This window comes from Leptodactylus fuscus, chromosome 3, assembly GCF_031893055.1.
Source record: "Leptodactylus fuscus isolate aLepFus1 chromosome 3, aLepFus1.hap2, whole genome shotgun sequence".
NCBI lineage: Eukaryota > Metazoa > Chordata > Amphibia > Anura > Leptodactylidae > Leptodactylus > Leptodactylus fuscus.
Window position 1 is genome coordinate 180221151 of NC_134267.1, and position 18451 is coordinate 180239601.

Consider the following 18451-nt stretch of genomic DNA (forward strand, 5'->3'; position numbering starts at 1 on the left):
TTTTTTTTTTTTTTTTACAATCTGGGAAAAATGTATGGAAGCATTAACCATGTAAAGCAATTACAGTATTTGGATTCTACCAGAAAGCCCATATAAAAGCCTCAATGTAACAGATAACCATATAGTAAACAAGTCTTCCCTTTACATTAAACAGATGAGAGTTTTATGGCCAATACAAATTATCAGTTTACTTAAATTTCAAAGTAAACAGTCAGGAAGAACGCACAAAGAAAATTACATAGTTTGCAAAAATTCAATTTGGCAAATTATTTCCTTGTATGTTGGCATTTGTGCTTCCCACACAAGAAAACTGGGAGTATTATGGTAGGAAGGAATATAAAAAAAAATGCACTACTTTCCTCTCAATTACAATGTAAACATGTAATTCATCTTTGAGAAACTGGAAGCAAAAAACAATGGATGTAAATGGGCATAAGTGAAGTGTATATTGTGTGTATGTAATACCCCAACAAGTAGATTTATTGGGATATTACAATATAATGAAATTTATTATTCTGTTCTGACATTTACACTCCTACACCATGGCACAATGTACAATGTTGAGTAACGGTTGACCATTTGGATATTTAGGAAAGTGCTCAAATGCCTAATAGTGGGCCACAACCCAATGGTCAAGAAAAGTAAAACAAAAAAATATAGTATTACACAGATGGGAAGGGGTCCATGACCTTTACAAACTTGGGGAGTCATTCTGAATTGAAAAGAACTCCCTGATCTTGCCCATGCAAGGGTTTTTCCACGTTCTTCAGACTATTGCCCAGAGATCAGCTAGTTTCACTTTTTGCTCCTAGACTGTGAATCTCCAATAACATTTTTATGGTTTTTAAGTTATTATTAGAGATGAGCGAACAGTGAAATATTCAAGATTCGATATTAGTTTTAAGTAGAGCCTCAATATTCAACTACTCGATCGAATATCAAATCCCATTATAGTCTATGGGAAAAAATTCTCGTTTCAGGGGAAACCACTATTCGACTAAAGGAGAGTCACCAAGTCCACGAGTACCAGGAGGAGAGTGTTTAGGAGGAGCACAGTTGCGCTGATAAAAAGTTAGCTCCCTCGTAACCGCAAGCTGCCAGTTCCCCCAACTAGCAAATACGAGCCTGCGGCAAATCAACACTGGTTCTGCAGCAGGCTCGTCCTTGCTAGTTGGGAGAGCTGGCAGCTTGCTGTTACAAGGGAGCTTACTTTTTTGTCATAGGAATGCATTGACCAGCGTTGATTGGCCAGTGTACAGCATTAGGCCAATCAATACTGGTTTTGCCGGAGGCTCGTCTGTGAGGAGGCAGAGTCTAAGCAGTCTCCATTGTGGTCCGATCCTAGACTCTGCCTCCTTACAGACGAGCCTCCGGCAGAACCAGCACTGATTGGCCTAATGCTGTACACTGGCCAATCAACACTGGTCAATACATTCCTATGAGAAAAAGTCAGCTCCCTCGTAACAGCAAGCTGCCAGCTCTCCCGACTAGCAGGGACGAGCCTGCTGCAAAAACAGCATTGATTTTCCAAATGCTATACACTGTATAGCATTTGGATAATCAACGCTGGTTCTGAATTGAATCTTTACTACAAATAGCTAGTAGTATTTGATCGAATACCTACTCGATCGAATACTACTCATCTCTATTAATTATATTTTTACTTAAAAATACATAAATCACAATGTGAAAAAAAGACTCAGACTTTTCAAATCAAATTCTAATAGAACTTATTTTGAAAAATTCATATAAAAAAAAAAAAAACACAACTAAATGAGGGAGCATGCCATCAAGTGCACATCAGCAAGGAATAGAAGAAGTAGAACTTTGGGGAAGAGTTTTTTTTTTTTTATTTCTTGTATCTGAGAAAGATAGAGAGAACTAGTTTTAGAAGAAAAAAAAAAATTAAATAAAAAAACCTTTGGGGGTCTGAACATATGGAAAGTTTCCGAAGATGGGGAGTCTCTCTCTCTTTGTAAACTCTAAAATGAAGAAGCATCAAGTAAGTTGACTTGTTTATCCTCTCTTTATATTTTGCTTAGAATGACTGTGGAGACATGAAAACACAGATTCAAAAATAACAGCTTAAAACAAAGGCTGAAGAGCTGGATGGATTTGACGGACACCATGCAGCTTAAAGCAAAGCTTATGTCTGACATACAACATGGCTTGCCATGCCAGTGCTCTTGCTGCTCAGGCTAAATTTTTTTGGGAAAAAAAAAATTAATGCAATCCAGATAGAATGGTAAAAGACAAAAATGTATCTGCTTGACCATGGGCTTTGCATAGTGTATCCAAGCTGTTAGCAATAGGAATGAAGATGGATGCAATTAGATAATAGAAATAAAGAGTAATGAGCAGACGATTAGGAATCTCATATTAGGTTAAATAGTGGAATACTTGCCAACTTTTGCTGTACAATTCAGTAATGTAATTTCAGAGATAAAAGGTCTGTAAAAGTTAGGGACTCACCAATAAATGACTTCTCTTTTTGTACACATCACAAATCGTATAGGAAACGGCTTGTACAATATACTGTAGCAAGAATATCTTGTGACAATTTATGGACCAAACATTCAAGTATAAATAATCCATAAACTTGAATATACACTACAATGTAAATCTTTATAAACACATTATATACTGCACTTCACGTAAAAGTCATACCAATTATTTTAGAGATGTTTAAACAACATAAGGGTGCATTCACACTGAGTAAACGCTAGCTTATTCTGAACGTAAAACACGTTCAGAATAAGCGGCGTCTAAAGCAGCTCCATTCATTTCTATGGGAGCGGGGATACGAGCGCTCCCCATAGAAATGAATGGGCTGCTTCTTTCACTCCGTGCAGTCCCATTGAAGTGAATGGGGAGTGCCGGCGTGTACGCTCCGGCATGAGCAGAGCTTGCCGTATACGCCGGCACTCCCCATTCACTTCAATGGGACTGCACGGAGTGAAAGAAGCAGCCCATTCATTTCTATGGGGAGCGCTCGTATCCCCGCTCCCATAGAAATGAATGGAGCTGCTTTAGACGCCGCTTATTCTGAACGTGTTTTATGTTCAGAATAAGCTAGCGTTTACTCAGTGTGAATTCACCCTAAGAAAGTCAATACCATTTTACTAGCCTACTAGTTAGCATTATGGTTAGGAAGGAAGCAGACATCTGTTTTATGTTAAATATATAGATCATCTTGTCTGTTCGGTTATTCCAATTTGTGTGCAGTTTACTCAAGAGACCAGTTTGCTGTTGTACATGGAATGTGTTTAGAATTTCCCAGTAGTGTATCACGCAGGTGCAAACCACAGATGTTTGCACAGATTTAATAATTTGGTTTGTAAAAATTGGCTAGTACTGGAAAACAGTGGTTATGGTAAAGGAGTGAACACACAAAAATGTAGAGAAAATTGTTGTTTCGCAAACCTGGCACAACCTTACCATTTCCCTAGCATTTCTACAGAGTGCCATATCAGGATCCAGTCTGTCCAAAATAAAACGGTTTCTCTCCTTTAACTCTGACCGAAGAGTCTGTCCTTTAATCAGGTATATATTAGCCATATAGGGAATGTTCCATACACCACTACAAATTAAGATCACAACAAGAAATATTAGTTTATGATAAACCTGTTTCTGATGGATTTCAAAGATTTAACTTAGATTTATATCATGCAGTTTTTAAGTGGGCGTCAAGGAATTCACCATTAATAACTTGACTCTTAGGATAGGACCTCCATATCATATTGGCAAGGGGGCCACCTTCACATAAACATGCCACTCAATTGTTTCCTGAAGCCATAGTGTTCACAAACTTTTCAGTTTACAGTTGGACACTCTGTCCCATTAAAGTGAATGAGAGTGAGCTTGCAGTACGTCTCCAAGATGCCACATAGTGTATAGATCTATATGGTTTCAATACCCCGCAACTCCAGCAAACAGCTGCTTTTAGGGTGTTGGGGGTCAGACCACCACCAATATGATATTGATGGGTTATCGTAAGGATATAACTAGGGTAACCTCTTTGTTATGGAAGGGACAGAATAAATTACACTAAGTTATATGTGATATGCTACTCATCTATTAACCTACAGTTCTGATCAAGCTCTGCTCGGGACTTAAGCAAAGTGTATTACAGTTCACCCAGTGCAGGACACTCAGGGACACTGTTAAACAGCTCTAACTCCAGGAATATTGGCTTTAAAATAATACCAAGATCATTTCTGTAGACTACATAGATTTGAAGAGATCACTGGTTAAAGTAGAGGGGTATATACTCGCACTCTCACTTTAACCAGTTTTCAGGAGAACACATGACAGTCCGGTGTCACCTCAGGGGATTGGTCAACATGGACTTTTGATCATGATATTACCACTTCATTATTAATCAGAAGTATACTTGCCATTTAACCCCTAATATACTGTAGTCAATTCTAACTACAGCACCAAAATTATTTTCACAGAAAAAAAAAAAAGTTAAAATAGGCTAACTTGTTAATGAAAAAAAAAAAAAAAAACGCTCACACAATTGGCATCACCACATGTATAAAAACCCCTAAAATAAATTACATTTATTCTACATGATAAATCCCATAAACTTTAAAATGTAAGACAATGTTGTAATTATGTGTCAGTAACATTAATTTGAGTTATAAATTGGGCTACAAAATCTGAAAAACAAATAAATACAATTTTGGGAGGCTTTTTGCCATTTTAATGTGACTGTTAAGGGGTTAAAGACATTGTATGATGCTGACTATTTATGCCTTTAGGTACTATTAGGATCAAAACCTCCATAACCCACTTTAAAGAAGTTGAGGCTTCATTCTGCCAAACATAATTGTAGATTTCCCCTGGTTAGAACAGGACAGTGCTGAGAATTAGAGGGCAAGCCTGAAGTGATCAGTTTCCATACTCACTTCACCATTCCTGTAGGGTCAACAAATTATCCCTGGACTACAAAATTAGGACCAAAACTGGACAGGGAAGTAGTGAAACTGAACCAGTAGAGTGGGGAGGGAAGTCAGTGGAGAAAATATGGCTTTTTAAAAAAAACAAGAAAAACAAAAGCAAAACAATAAAAAGATTTGTACGGCATTCTCAGCAAGGGTTCACATTACAGTTGTCCGCTCAGAAGGTGCGGCGTTTAAAAAAAAAAAAAATGAACACCTATCATAACGGGCAGTAATTGATGGCTATCAGTTACTGTCCGTTATATGTCAGTTGCCCGTAGACCTCAATGTTAAATGGAAAAAAAAAAAAAAAAAAAACACGACACTCACTGTCCATTTTTTTTTTTTCAAACGACAGAAGAGTCCTGAATGTAGGTTATTTTGTCCGCTTGAAAAACCGGACAAGGTTGTAAACAGACACTATAAGGACACAAATGGACTCTAAAAAGGACACAAGATAAAATCTCATTGAAAGAAATGGAAATTGCAAATGGACCATCTAATGTCCATTGCTAAAATCTTGTACAGACAATAGCCGTGGACACCAAGGGTAGTGTGAATGCCCCCTAATGAACACAGTTCTTCTAATGTCTAAACTATGGTTTCATATGCATTTACTGTACTTACACTCTGTTGCCTTGTACAATATCTATATAATCCTCTGATCTTGCATAATAGCCATCAGGACTTAATGAACCCCAGAAGTTTGACCACAGTTTTCCATGTCGAGTCACAAGAGGGGCAATTATTTTTCTAGAAGAGAAAAAAAATAGAGACTATTTATTATTATTCAGAATTGGAGAAAGGTACTCAACAATGTTTATATATAATGTGCATAGAAATACACTATTACACATTATATAAGGTCACCCATCACAATTACATATCGCATTGTAAATCATCCAGACACAATAACCTATCATATTACAGTCCCATTCATAAAACTCATGAAGGCAACAATTTTATGCTGAAATAGCCAAAGTTACAAAGTAATTTCAAAGTTACAAAGTAAATGTTTTTCATAGAGTACATTCATTTGGCGCTCATCCAGATTTCTACAATCTATACAGGTTTTCTTCAGGCTAGGTTAGCTTTGATTTCTTTTCAAACACCAATTCCTGCAATCTGGAAGTTTATTTAACATGCACCTAAGAAAGCATTCATTAAGCACCTGTTGAAGGATGTCCGAACTGTAACTTCACCATTACTGTGTACGTCAAACATATTGCAATAAAGTTTGTTTTATACAGTGAATGAATTGTGTGAAACTACTAACCTGTTCTGTTCAATCAGTATCCTTAAAGTCTTTGGATTTGTCACCGCCACATCAGCATCTAAGCTAAAGTAATAGTCACACTCTTTATCCTGGCGGCAGATGTCCCTGAGAAAAGAAAAAGGATAGTTTTGCACATATAGTATGGAACAATGCACAACAGCAGGTCTTTCTTATCTCAATAATTAACCTGCCTGCTCCTGCTTGATGTTTGATATTAGAGACAGTGGTGTAACTAAAGTCTTGTGGGCCTGGGTGCAATCTTTTGTCCGAAGCCCCCTACCTTATCTCTACAGCAAATTCTTGATAGTGATGGTTACAGGTGCTAAGGAGTTTAACCAACCTTAGTGTGGTTAGGGTAATCTGTGGGTCTCCTTGGCTTATGGGCCAAATGGAAACTGCAATCTCAATACTGATGCCAATGCTTATGGACTCCTTAACTCTCCTGGGCCCCGTTGCGACTGCACCCCCTCATGTTACGCCCCTGATTTTATCTGTAGTGCCCCTAGAACAGTGGGCGCTAAAGATAAAATGCAACTGCACTGGGAACAGTGGAGATGCACCTATTGAAGAGGTTGTCTGGAGAAGTTAAACTTATCTGACTTCCTCTGGTGGTTTCTTCAGGCTGGACCCGAGAATTCTGGCCTGGTTCCAACCCAAAGTCATGTGAACAGAGTCAGACAGACACCCCGGGTTGCTCTGACCCCTGTCTCCTCACTTCACAGGTATTTGCCTCTCCTATTGGGGCTGGCTTTACTACAATCAGCCTGCAACTATAGCTCAGATAAATTGGGACGAGTTCACACCAGCGCCCAATCTCCATTTTGCAGGTTTCCATTTCATGCCGAGAAACTGGACAGGTGACAGAAACCTGCGGACAGTTTTAAAACTCATTCATTTGAATGGGTTTGGAAAGTTTTCGGCTATGAGCGCCGGCGAGCATTTTGTGGTCTCTGCGGCGAAATCTGTTTTTTTTAACTGGACACAAAGTCAGACATGCAGAATCTTCTGTCGGCAGAAGATGGAAACCTGAAAATGAAGGCTGGAGCGCACATATGAACCCAGCCTTACCTGTGAAATCAGGAAAGGAGGGAGAGGTGGAGTGACCAAGGGGATCAGAGGCACTGGGTTCAATCGCATGACTTGGAGACAAATTAAACACCCCCCCCCCCCCCCCCGGTTGAATAAACCACCAGAGTAAGGAAAAGTATAACTTCATGGAAAGCCCTTTAAAGAAGGAGACGAGCTTGAGTTGCTGGAGGTGGTGAAGGGTCCTCAAGACAGTTGTTTCAAATGAAGTCACACTGTTAAGTACACACACCCAACAAGTGCATAACAAAAAATAGCAAATATTTCTCTTTTCAGGTCAATAACATCTCTCAGAAACCTCTCAAATACAGATAATGAGATATTAGATACTATCTTTTTTGTTGAAAAAAATATTTGTTCATAAATAATTACTACAAGGTTGAGATTTCTTGCAAATTGCTTACAATTCAGATTTTTGTTTTCTTTCCATACTGTAAAACATTTAACTGAGAATCTAAAAAAAAAGTGAGCAACTGCGGAGCTCTGGGAGATAGCACATTTCTTTTTCCTAGCCTTTTACATCATATGTAAGGAATGTTCTACTATTTCTTCCTCTTAAATTAAAGAACATTTGCCCTGGCCGGGAACATAGAAGGAACTTTCTCTAGAGGTGATTTTAATTGACTTGGCAAAGCAGATAATGATGTGGAATTGCAGGATAGGTTGAGCCTACTATTATATTACAGCCAGTAATGACAGAGTTACTAAGCAAGACTGTGGTGTAAAAAGACTGACAGATACAGTCGCATTACATAAATTAAACATAATAGGCAGATTACATGTATATTCCAGTGTTGTAATTATACACGTATGAAAAGTGTGCAAGACAAGACCTGCACTGCGCTTACTAATGTAAGTATTATAACCACCTTGATAGCTTTGTGGTAGACGCCAAATTTTGTTGTAACTAGCCATCTACAGATCTGGATTGCAAACACATTGTGGCAAGTATGTTAGTGCCATTAATTCTACCTTAAAATGTGTGTATGTTATATACATTACATCAGAAAGACTGCTCAGTCTCAGTTTCTTGGCAAGTATTCAGCATAAATAGTCAACCCTAGTTACTAAATTATATACATGTTTATAGTTTACTATTAGAGATGAGCGAACAGTGTTCTATCGAACACATGTTCGATCGGATATCAGGGTGTTCGCCATGTTTGAATCGAATCGAACACCGCGTGGTAAAGTGCGCCAAAATTCGATTCCCCTCCCACCTTCCCTGGCGCCTTTTTTGCACCAATAACAGCGCAGGGGAGGTGGGACAGGAACTACGACACCGGGGGCATTGAAAAAAATTGGAAAAAGTCATTGGCTGCCGAAATCAGGTGACCTCCATTTTAGACGAATAGTGGATTTCAAATCCGGGTCATATGAGAATGTGAACTTTGTGACTAAGAGACAGGGATAGCTGTACAGGCAGGGATAGCTAGGGATAACCTTTATTTAGGGGGGAATGTTATTAAAAATAACTTTTTGGGGCTCTATCGGGTGTGTAATTGTGATTTTTGTGAGATAAACTTTTTCCCATAGGGATGCATTGGCCAGCGCTGATTGGCCGAATTCCGTACTCTGGCCAATCAGCGCTGGCCAATGCATTCTATTAGCTTGATGAAGCAGAGTGTGCACAAGGGTTCAAGCGCACCCTCGGCTCTGATGTAGCAGAGCCGAGGCTGCACAAGGGTTCAAGCGCACCCTCGGCTCTGATGTAGGAGAGCCGAGGGTGCACTTGAACCCTTGTGCACCCTCAGCTCTGCTACATCAGAGCCGAGGGTGCGCTTGAACCCTTGTGCACACTCTGCTTCATCAAGCTAATAGAATGCATTGGCCAGCGCTGATTGGCCAATGTATTCTATTAGCCTGATGAAGTAGAGCTGAATGTGTGTGCTAAGCACACTCATTCAGCACTGCTTCATCACGCCAATACAATGCATTAGCCAGTGCTGATTGGCCAGAGTACGGAATTCGGCCAATCAGCGCTGGCCAATGCATTCTATTAGCCCGATGAAGTAGAGCTGAATGTGTGTGCTAAGCACACACATTCAGCACTGCTTCATCACGCCAATACAATGCATTAGCCAGTGCTGATTGGCCAGAGTACGGAACTCGACCAATCAGCGCTGGCTCTGCTGGAGGAGGCGGAGTCTAAGATCGCTCCACACCAGTCTCCATTCAGGTCCGACCTTAGACTCCGCCTCCTCCGGCAGAGCCAGCGCTGATTGGCCGAAGGCTGGCCAATGCATTCCTATGCGAATGCAGAGACTTAGCAGTGCTGAGTCAGTTTTGCTCAACTACACATCTGATGCACACTCGGCACTGCTACATCAGATGTAGCAATCTGATGTAGCAGAGCCGAGGGTGCACTAGAACCCCTGTGCAAACTCAGTTCACGCTAATAGAATGCATTGGCCAGCGCTGATTGGCCAATGCATTCTATTAGCCCGATGAAGTAGAGCTGAATGTGTGTGCTAAGCACACACATTCAGCACTGCTTCATCACGCCAATACAATGCATTAGCCAGTGCTGATTGGCCAGAGTACGGAATTCGGCCAATCAGCGCTGGCCAATGCATTCTATTAGCCCGATGAAGTAGAGCTGAATGTGTGTGCTAAGCACACACATTCAGCACTGCTTCATCAGCGCTGGCTCTGCTGGAGGAGGCGGAGTCTAAGGTCGGACCTGAATGGAGACTGGTGTGGAGCGATCTTAGACTCCGCCTCCTCCAGCAGAGCCAGCGCTGATTGGCCGAATTCCGTACTCTGGCCAATCAGCGCTGGCCAATGCATTCTATTAGCCCGATAAAGTAGAGCTGAATGTGTGTGCTTAGCACACACATTCAGCTCTACTTCATCGGGCTAATAGAATGCATTGGCCAGCGCTGATTGGCCGAATTCCGTACTCTGGCCAATCAGCACTGGCTAATGCATTGTATTGGCGTGATGAAGCAGTGCTGAATGTGTGTGCTTAGCACACACATTCAGCTCTACTTCATCGGGCTAATAGAATGCATTGGCCAGCGCTGATTGGCCGAATTCCGTACTCTGGCCAATCAGCACTGGCTAATGCATTGTATTGGCGTGATGAAGCAGTGCTGAATGAGTGTGCTTAGCACACACATTCAGCTCTACTTCATCGGGCTAATAGAATGCATTGGCCAATCAGCGCTGGCCAATGCATTCTATTAGCGTGAACTGAGTTTGCACAGGGGTTCTAGTGCACCCTCGGCTCTGCTACATCAGATTGCTACATCTGATGTAGCAGTGCGGAGTGTGCATCAGATGTGTAGTTGAGCAAAACTGACTCAGCACTACTAAGTCTCTGCATTCGCATAGGAATGCATTGGCCAGCCTTCGGCCAATCAGCGCTGGCTCTGCCGGAGGAGGCGGAGTCTAAGGTCGGACCTGAATGGAGACTGGTGTGGAGCGATCTTAGACTCCGCCTCCTCCAGCAGAGCCAGCGCTGATTGGCCGAATTCCGTACTCTGGCCAATCAGCACTGGCTAATGCATTGTATTGGCGTGATGAAGCAGTGCTGAATGTGTGTGCTTAGCACACACATTCAGCTCTACTTCATCGGGCTAATAGAATGCATTGGCCAGTGCTGATTGGCCAGAGTACGGAATTCGGCCAATCAGCGCTGGCCAATGCATTCTATTAGCCCGATGAAGCAGTGCTGAATGTGTGTGCTTAGCACACACATTCAGCTCTACTTCATCGGGCTAATAGAATGCATTGGCCAGCGCTGATTGGCCAGAGTACGGAATTCGGCCAATCAGCGCTGGCTCTGCTGGAGGAGGCGGAGTCTAAGGTCGGACCTGAATGGAGACTGGTGTGGAGCGATCTTAGACTCCGCCTCCTCCAGCAGAGCCAGCGCTGATTGGCCGAGTTCCGTACTCTGGCCAATCAGCGCTGGCCAATGCATTTCTATGGGGAAAAGTTAGCTTGCGAAAATCGCAAACTGACAGGGATTTCCATGAAATAAAGTGACTTTTATGCCCCCAGACATGCTTCCCCTGCTGTCCCAGTGTCATTCCAGGGTGTTGGTATCATTTCCTGGGGTGTCATAGTGGACTTGGTGACCCTCCAGACACGAATTTGGGTTTCCCCCTTAACGAGTTTATGTTCCCCATAGACTATAATGGGGTTCGAAACCCATTCGAACACTCGAACAGTGAGCGGCTGTTCGAATCGAATTTCGAACCTCGAACATTTTAGTGTTCGCTCATCTCCATTTACTATATAACTGAATAAGACATTAAAGAATATTTCCACCCAAACAGTTAGTGTGATGTAATCATCCTTCCGTTTAACTCCTTCCTATCAAAGCCATATTTGTTCTCTATTTGACAAAGGAAGGTCTCATTATTGCTATGGCAGATCTGTGAACCTTCATAAGGCTCCTGACATGCCAACCAACTCCAGAGATTGTGCCATGTGAGAACTGACTGGTACCAGGGAGTAAAAGTAATTTGAACCCATCAGGTGCCTTTGCCTCATTTCACAATAGCATCTTAGGGGATGATAGTAATAATAATATTAATTATTATTATTATTATTAATAGCAGCAGCATGCTCTCAAATGATTATTGTGATCAGTACCCTTCATCACCACTTCGTAAAAATGAGAATTGACCACTAATGATTACGGGGGGGTGGGGTCTAGACAATCACATCTGTGCCACCACCTGCATAGGGTTTTACTTCTATTATTCATAAATTATGGTCAGTGCCTTTTATGCTATGGTTTATCAACACTACTACTGTGCTACACGTATGGTCTGCTGTATTCATATGATAGAATGTATTCAGATTGTATTACATTCCCATGTTTCTTGCATCTGCTTGAGTAATCATTTCTTCAGGCCCCACTACTTTTAGGTTCTTAATGACTTTCTTGGCTTCATTCCAGAATTTCTGAACATGTTTTTCATGATATACCTCCTGCAATGCAAATTAAAAAAAAAGTTACATATATGAAATTAATACATATAGTCTGAAGATACATGGGTACCAAATGTCCCTTTGGAGAGGAAGGTTTTAATGGTAAGAAAGAGATTGTAACAGGAAGCCGGACAAGTGGGTAAAAGTGACAGATAAGTATTCGTTTTAAAGCATACAACGTTTCAGTGCTACATGAGCTGTAAAGAGTAAGGCTGGGTTTATATGTCCATTATTTAATGCCCGTTACTCTCATCCATCATAGGCTGAAATCAATGGACATTAAATGGATGCAGATGGAGCCACCTAAGAGTAGTTACTCTACTACAGATAATGTCTGTTTCTGTTACAACAGTAGATTGAACATAGCCGAAGAGAAGAGAATTGCTGTAGCTTTAAGTGGTTACCTCAAGTCCCATTCTGGTTACATTTTTCTGCTACCCATACCCAAAATACAATATAAGGAATTGAATCCAGATGTTGGGAATGGGAAATGCCGTTCAATTGCCACAGGTATATAAAACCTAGTACCTAACCATACAGTCTTTCTTTGCAAACATTTGTGAAAGAATGGGTAATTCTAAAGAACTTACTGAATACCAGCATTGTGCTATATTAGGATAACACCATTTCAAGACAGTTCATGAAAATTCTAGTCATCTGTGGATGATGATATGGGAGAGTGGAAGAGGTTAGGAACCACCACTACTAAAAAACAAGAGCAGGGCGCAGTGGCAAATAGTGCATACAAGTCACCAAAGTCCTTCAGCCTTTATCAAAGCTGACATGAACATCAGCACAAAAACTTTGCACCACAAGATCTATGGCATGGGTTTCAGTGACTGAGCAACTGCATACAAGCCTTACATCACTAAGCTCAATGCAAACCATTTAATGGCGTTTGGAGAAGCACCAGACTCTGGACCAATGAAAACATTCCGTAGAGTAGAAAAATTCAACACTATCTGGCAGTTTGGTGGATGAGAGAGAATTTTATAGGGTGGTTTTTCAGGGGTTGATCAAGGCTTCTTAGTTCCAGTAAAGAAAAAAATTGTAATTCTACAGCATACCAAGATACTTTCATCAATTGTATGATCTTGACTGGTATATTATATAAGCGCCTGGAGATGTAATATGCAGGGTCCCAATAATTTTGTCCATATAATATAGAGTGTACAAGTTTCAATATCAACTAGTGCTTCAGCGACTGCAAATAAAAACTTAACTAGATATTCGGCCAAGAAACAGACATTAAAAATTATTAAAACAACATGAATGTAATACAATATGTAAAAGACAGTACAAAAAAACATGTATTTTGCAATACTTACACTGTTATGAATAAAGATAGTGAGTTTCTCTTTAGGATAATCCAGTGCCAACAATCTATTGAAGAACTCTGGCAGGAAGGGTGTCGGCTGTTCAATAAAGACTCCAACGGTTACCCTTGGATAGTCCTAAAACACAAGCAGGTAATTTACATTATGTTCACAGTCACCGCAAATGAACACTTAACCTAATCTGATTAATAAAACAGGTCATGTAACTGCACAACAGAAAAGAGCTCTTTGCTCTGTGTCCCCATATCGCTACTCTAAATCAGTTAATTTGTACAGTTCTCATATATAGTTTTATAAATGGTCTCACCAAACAACGACTACTATAGCTTATACCAGCTGTGAATACATAATTTATTGAAATTTACAAACAAACCCTACTTCACTGTTGTTATCAAAGGTCCATGCCACTGAACTAGAGGCAAAAGTCTGCAGTGTATCATCAATAGGCTGCACTGCACATCATTCCCCACACCTATTCTATACATTTTTTTTCTCATTTGCATCAATAATATTACCAATACTTTGTTTTATTGTAATCAGAAGCTCCTGCTTCAGCCAGTTTCCTTGCATCCTGTCATAGAGCAGTGAGCTAGATGTATCGGGTTGGAAATGGCTAAGCCTTATAAACTCAAATATCAAACCTAGAAGGTTAGTGATTACCTAGCGTACAAGTGATTAATAGAGATGAGCGAGTACTGTTCGGATCAGCCGATCCGAACAGCACGCACGCATTGAAATGAATGGACGTAGCCGGCACGCGGGGGGTTAAGCGGCCGGCGTCAAAGCGGAAGTACCAGGTCCTGATCCGAACAGTACTCGCTCATCTCTAGTGATTAACATTAGAGATGAGCGAGTAGTATTCGATCGAGTAGGTATTCAATCGAATACTATGGTATTCGAAATACTCATACTCGATCGAGTACCACTCGCTATTCGAATGTAAAAGTTCGATGCAGAACCAGCATTGATTGCTATACAGTCGGCCAATCAACGCTGGTTCTTCTCCTACCTTTAGAGGTCTTCTCCGTGCAGCTTCCCTGCGGCGTCTTCCGGCTCCGAATTCACTCTGCCAGGCACTGGGCCTGGGCAGAGCCGACTGCGCATGCCCGCGCTACAAGAAAGTGGCCGCTTTGACTGTAAGCAGCCATTTTCTTGTAGTGCGGGCATGCGCAGTCAGCTCTGCCCAGGCCCGATGCCTGGCAGAGTGAATTCAGAGCCGGAAGATGCCGTGGGGACCCTGCAAGGAGAAGACTACTCGGAGGATCCAGCCCGACCCTCACTCATGGACTTGGTAAGTATAATTTGATTGAACGTTGCCTACCCCTGAAACAAGCATTTTCCCCCCATAAACTATAATAGGATTCGATTCGAGTAGTTGAATATTGAGCGGCTACTTGAAACGAATATTGAACATTTTACTGTTCGCTCATCTCTAATTAACATCAATTCAGACTGTGTGGTATGACATTGGGATATGAAGTAGACAGTAGATTACTTTTAGTCTTCTGTAACTCTACTCCATTATTGCATGCTTAAATGGATGGATATCACCAAAGTCCAATAGATCTCAGTCTGTAATTGGGTCCATTGGGCTTCCTTCCAAGTGTCAATCATTTTGATGGACAAAAAAGTCCTGCATGCAAGATTTCTTTTTTTAGAAATCTTTTGTATTTAACACATATTTAGTCTATTTCCAAACCTTTATGGATTCTCTGACAGATACGCCTAGCAAAGCCTTTGATACAGATGTAAACGTAACCATATTTTAGTACATTATTTGGGACAGTGTAGTAAACTGCATCTCTAATGCTGTAGTTCAAGGAAGCGTGCCATGTTCTTTTTGCAAGCACATGCTTTAAATGGGTTGAGCTTTCCAAATTCTGCATCACATAGTAAAACTCATTCTTTACTGTTAAATCCACTATATGGATTTAGTAGCTTCAGAAGATTAACAGGGTTGTTTAAGAATTGGACAAATCACAGAGAAGCCCCGGGAAGGTGAAAAAACAAATAAAAAACAGCACACGCCAGTTCCAAAAACTGTACCAGTGCTGTAGTGTCTGCCACAAGTGATCACATAAAACAACAAAACCAAAAGGGACTGTCCAAGATCCACAGGATAGGTCTAAAGTATCTAAAAGGATGGGATCTGACACCTGGATCTCACATCATTCAGCTGATACGGGTGTCAGAAACAGTCCTGCTCCTATTCAAGAGATTGGGAGCAGAGCTGCAAATCTCTGGAGCCACTGCTACAGAACCATATACTACTGAATGTTTAACCCAAAAAAAAAAAAAAAAAAAAAAAAACATGCATTTTTAAAATTGTGTAAATAAATATATAAAAAAAGAATCTTCAATGAAACCAAAATATAGTAATAAATAATAATAATAATAATATAATAATAATAATAATAATAAATTATTATAATCTCAGAAAAAAATATATTGGATTGTTTTGCTGAATCTAATCAAACTGGTTACCAACAGGATAAAGCGTGTTCTTTTATCGTATTACAAGCACTACTGTATCCTCCACTTTAGTCAAGATGTCCCCCATGCGCCATTAAATATGTATTGCTAACACATGCAACAGAGCTTTTCACATCTGTATGTAGAGTTCACAATTTCCCCAGATGTTACATCTTCTACTCTTAATTTATGTTTGCAACTATGAGATGTTTATTTTAAAAGTCGGATTGACAGACTATTTTTTATGGAAAGGGATTATTTAGCTCTCACTAGAAAAATATAGCACACATTTAAAGTATTCACTGGATGAACACACTGTATACAAAGGCTTATACAAAGGCTTAGTATTGAAAAGCTTAGTAAAGCCAGAATATGGCACCATATGCAGATGCAAATCAATGTGTTAGAGGAACGTTCCAGTAGAACAAAACTACAGAAAACATACCTAGTAGAAAACCATTTCTATGGTCAAAATCAGGAGACAAGTACAATCTGTCCTTACTTGTCTGTGAACAAGTTTGATAGCTGGAGGAGTATTCAGCTCTCTGTATTACATACAGTACATGTGTAAGGACAGACTCTCCCTGGCAATGTTTAGCTAGAGCTTTGCTAATGGGAACAGCCAGTTATCCAATAAAATAAAGTTTGATAGATTCATAAATTACAGGAAAAAAAAAAAGTTCACCGCATCCCCCAACATAATAGCAAATAAAAAAAAAAAAAAAAAAAAAAAAAAAAAAAAAAAAAAAAGTCACTTTAAATTTGCATAAAACGAGGCACTACAACTTTGAAAGGACACTTTGTAAATTAAACTGAGCTTAGCATTATAGGAGAGGTTTTGGTTTTAATATGACTTGACAAATGGGCTACATTCACTTACAATGTAATCTATGTCACAATGGATGAAATTAGATTTGGATTTCTGAAAGTATGGTTGGAAGATCACACCAAAATTGTGTCCTGTAAAATCAATTTTGAGCAGCACAGCATTATATCATATCCGTATATGAACACTAAGATACCAGTCACTCCATAAATGGAATTTTGTGGTTTACATTCTGCATATCTAGCTTCTAATGGTGAAAGCAGACCATGAAGCACATACTGTACAATATGTATTGTAGAACTAGATATAACTGGATTCTTTTTGACAATCTATTTATGTAAGAGGAAACTCTCAATGATAAAATGCTTGGATGCCTAATGATAAGAGTAATCTATGGGGGAATTTACCATAGTATCGAGAGTTTAATTTTGGTGAAGCACCTCTGTGTAACTATATATATATATATATATATATATATATATATATATATATATATATATAAAATTGTAAGCCAATGGCTGGTCAGGTAATGGAGGGGGTGTACATCTCACCCAGACTACCAAGTCCACACTTTGGGGATGATCCGGCAGCAACTCAGCTGCAGAGAGTCTCCTCGTCAAGGAGGCTTAAGAAGTTGCTCCAACAGCAAAACTTGGGCAGAGCTTGGCTGGGGAGCTGACAGAGAGGTCATACTTTTGGAGCTGTGTCCTGAATGATTCTACTGGCTTTTTGGATTTCTGTTATTCTAGGTGAGGTAACCTATTCTATGTTCAGTTAGAGCCTAGCCGGGCAGGGATTTATTTTTGTATTGTTTCCTTTTGTTCCTGCACTACCTTTTTGAGTGAAAATAAACTCTACCTTTGTTTTGGACTAAAAGAAACTGGACTTGTGAGTCTATGCCACCCCACCTAGCAACCCCAGACCCTGATATACACATATACTGTATATATATTACACAGATGATATTAATATAAACTGACTAGCCTTTGCCCGTGACATCATCTGCATGTTGTTGGCATCGATAATCCGCCTACATTCAGCAAATTGCTGCCATCAATGGTTTGGAGTTTTGGCAGCTCTCAAGCTGTCTTGCTGCTTAACATGTTCCTCACACAGTGTCTGTGATTGTTCCGGCATCTCAGCAGCTCGCTGTGACACCATATAATGAGCACGTTGTGGGTGATGATGATTCCCCTGAGCTCTGCTTGAAGAAAACTCTGAATTCTGGCTACCGTCATAGCTTTCGTTGTTTTAGAATTTTGCAAATCTTTTTCCTGGCATGTTTAAAATTAGCTAACTGCCATCCAGTGTGTCTGCACTGCCTGGAGCATATCAGATAATATGTGTGTACAAAATGGACTCGGGGTTAGCCATGTGTTTACTAAGAGAGATAACAGACCTGGCTTTATCAGCCTGCTGCCAAGAGTAGTGTAATATACTATGTGAACATAAATTCATACAGTCGTGAAGCCATGTCATTTACTGGGATAAAATGTAGCCTATATATGTTAATCAAGGTTACAAACTATCTATGTGCCAAATTTCATTCAAATCCGTTCAGCAG

The 18451-nt window shown here is 40.2% G+C and overlaps 1 protein-coding gene across 2 annotated transcripts in view; it reads right to left on the bottom strand.

The window, feature by feature from the left end:
* Positions 1–18451, bottom strand: part of PLOD2 (procollagen-lysine,2-oxoglutarate 5-dioxygenase 2) — a 94241-nt gene that overhangs the window by 10398 nt on the left and 65392 nt on the right. Inside the window, exons 9-14 of one of the 2 annotated variants that reach the window (XM_075268846.1) lie at positions 13581–13706; positions 12131–12252; positions 6223–6327; positions 5574–5699; positions 3439–3580; positions 1920–1982 (exon numbers count right to left, since the gene is read on the bottom strand). In XM_075268846.1, coding sequence (XP_075124947.1) covers positions 1920–1982; positions 3439–3580; positions 5574–5699; positions 6223–6327; positions 12131–12252; positions 13581–13706 — 684 coding nt within the window. The remainder of the gene's footprint in view (positions 1–1919; positions 1983–3438; positions 3581–5573; positions 5700–6222; positions 6328–12130; positions 12253–13580; positions 13707–18451) is intronic. The other variant, XM_075268847.1, reaches the window with a different exon arrangement.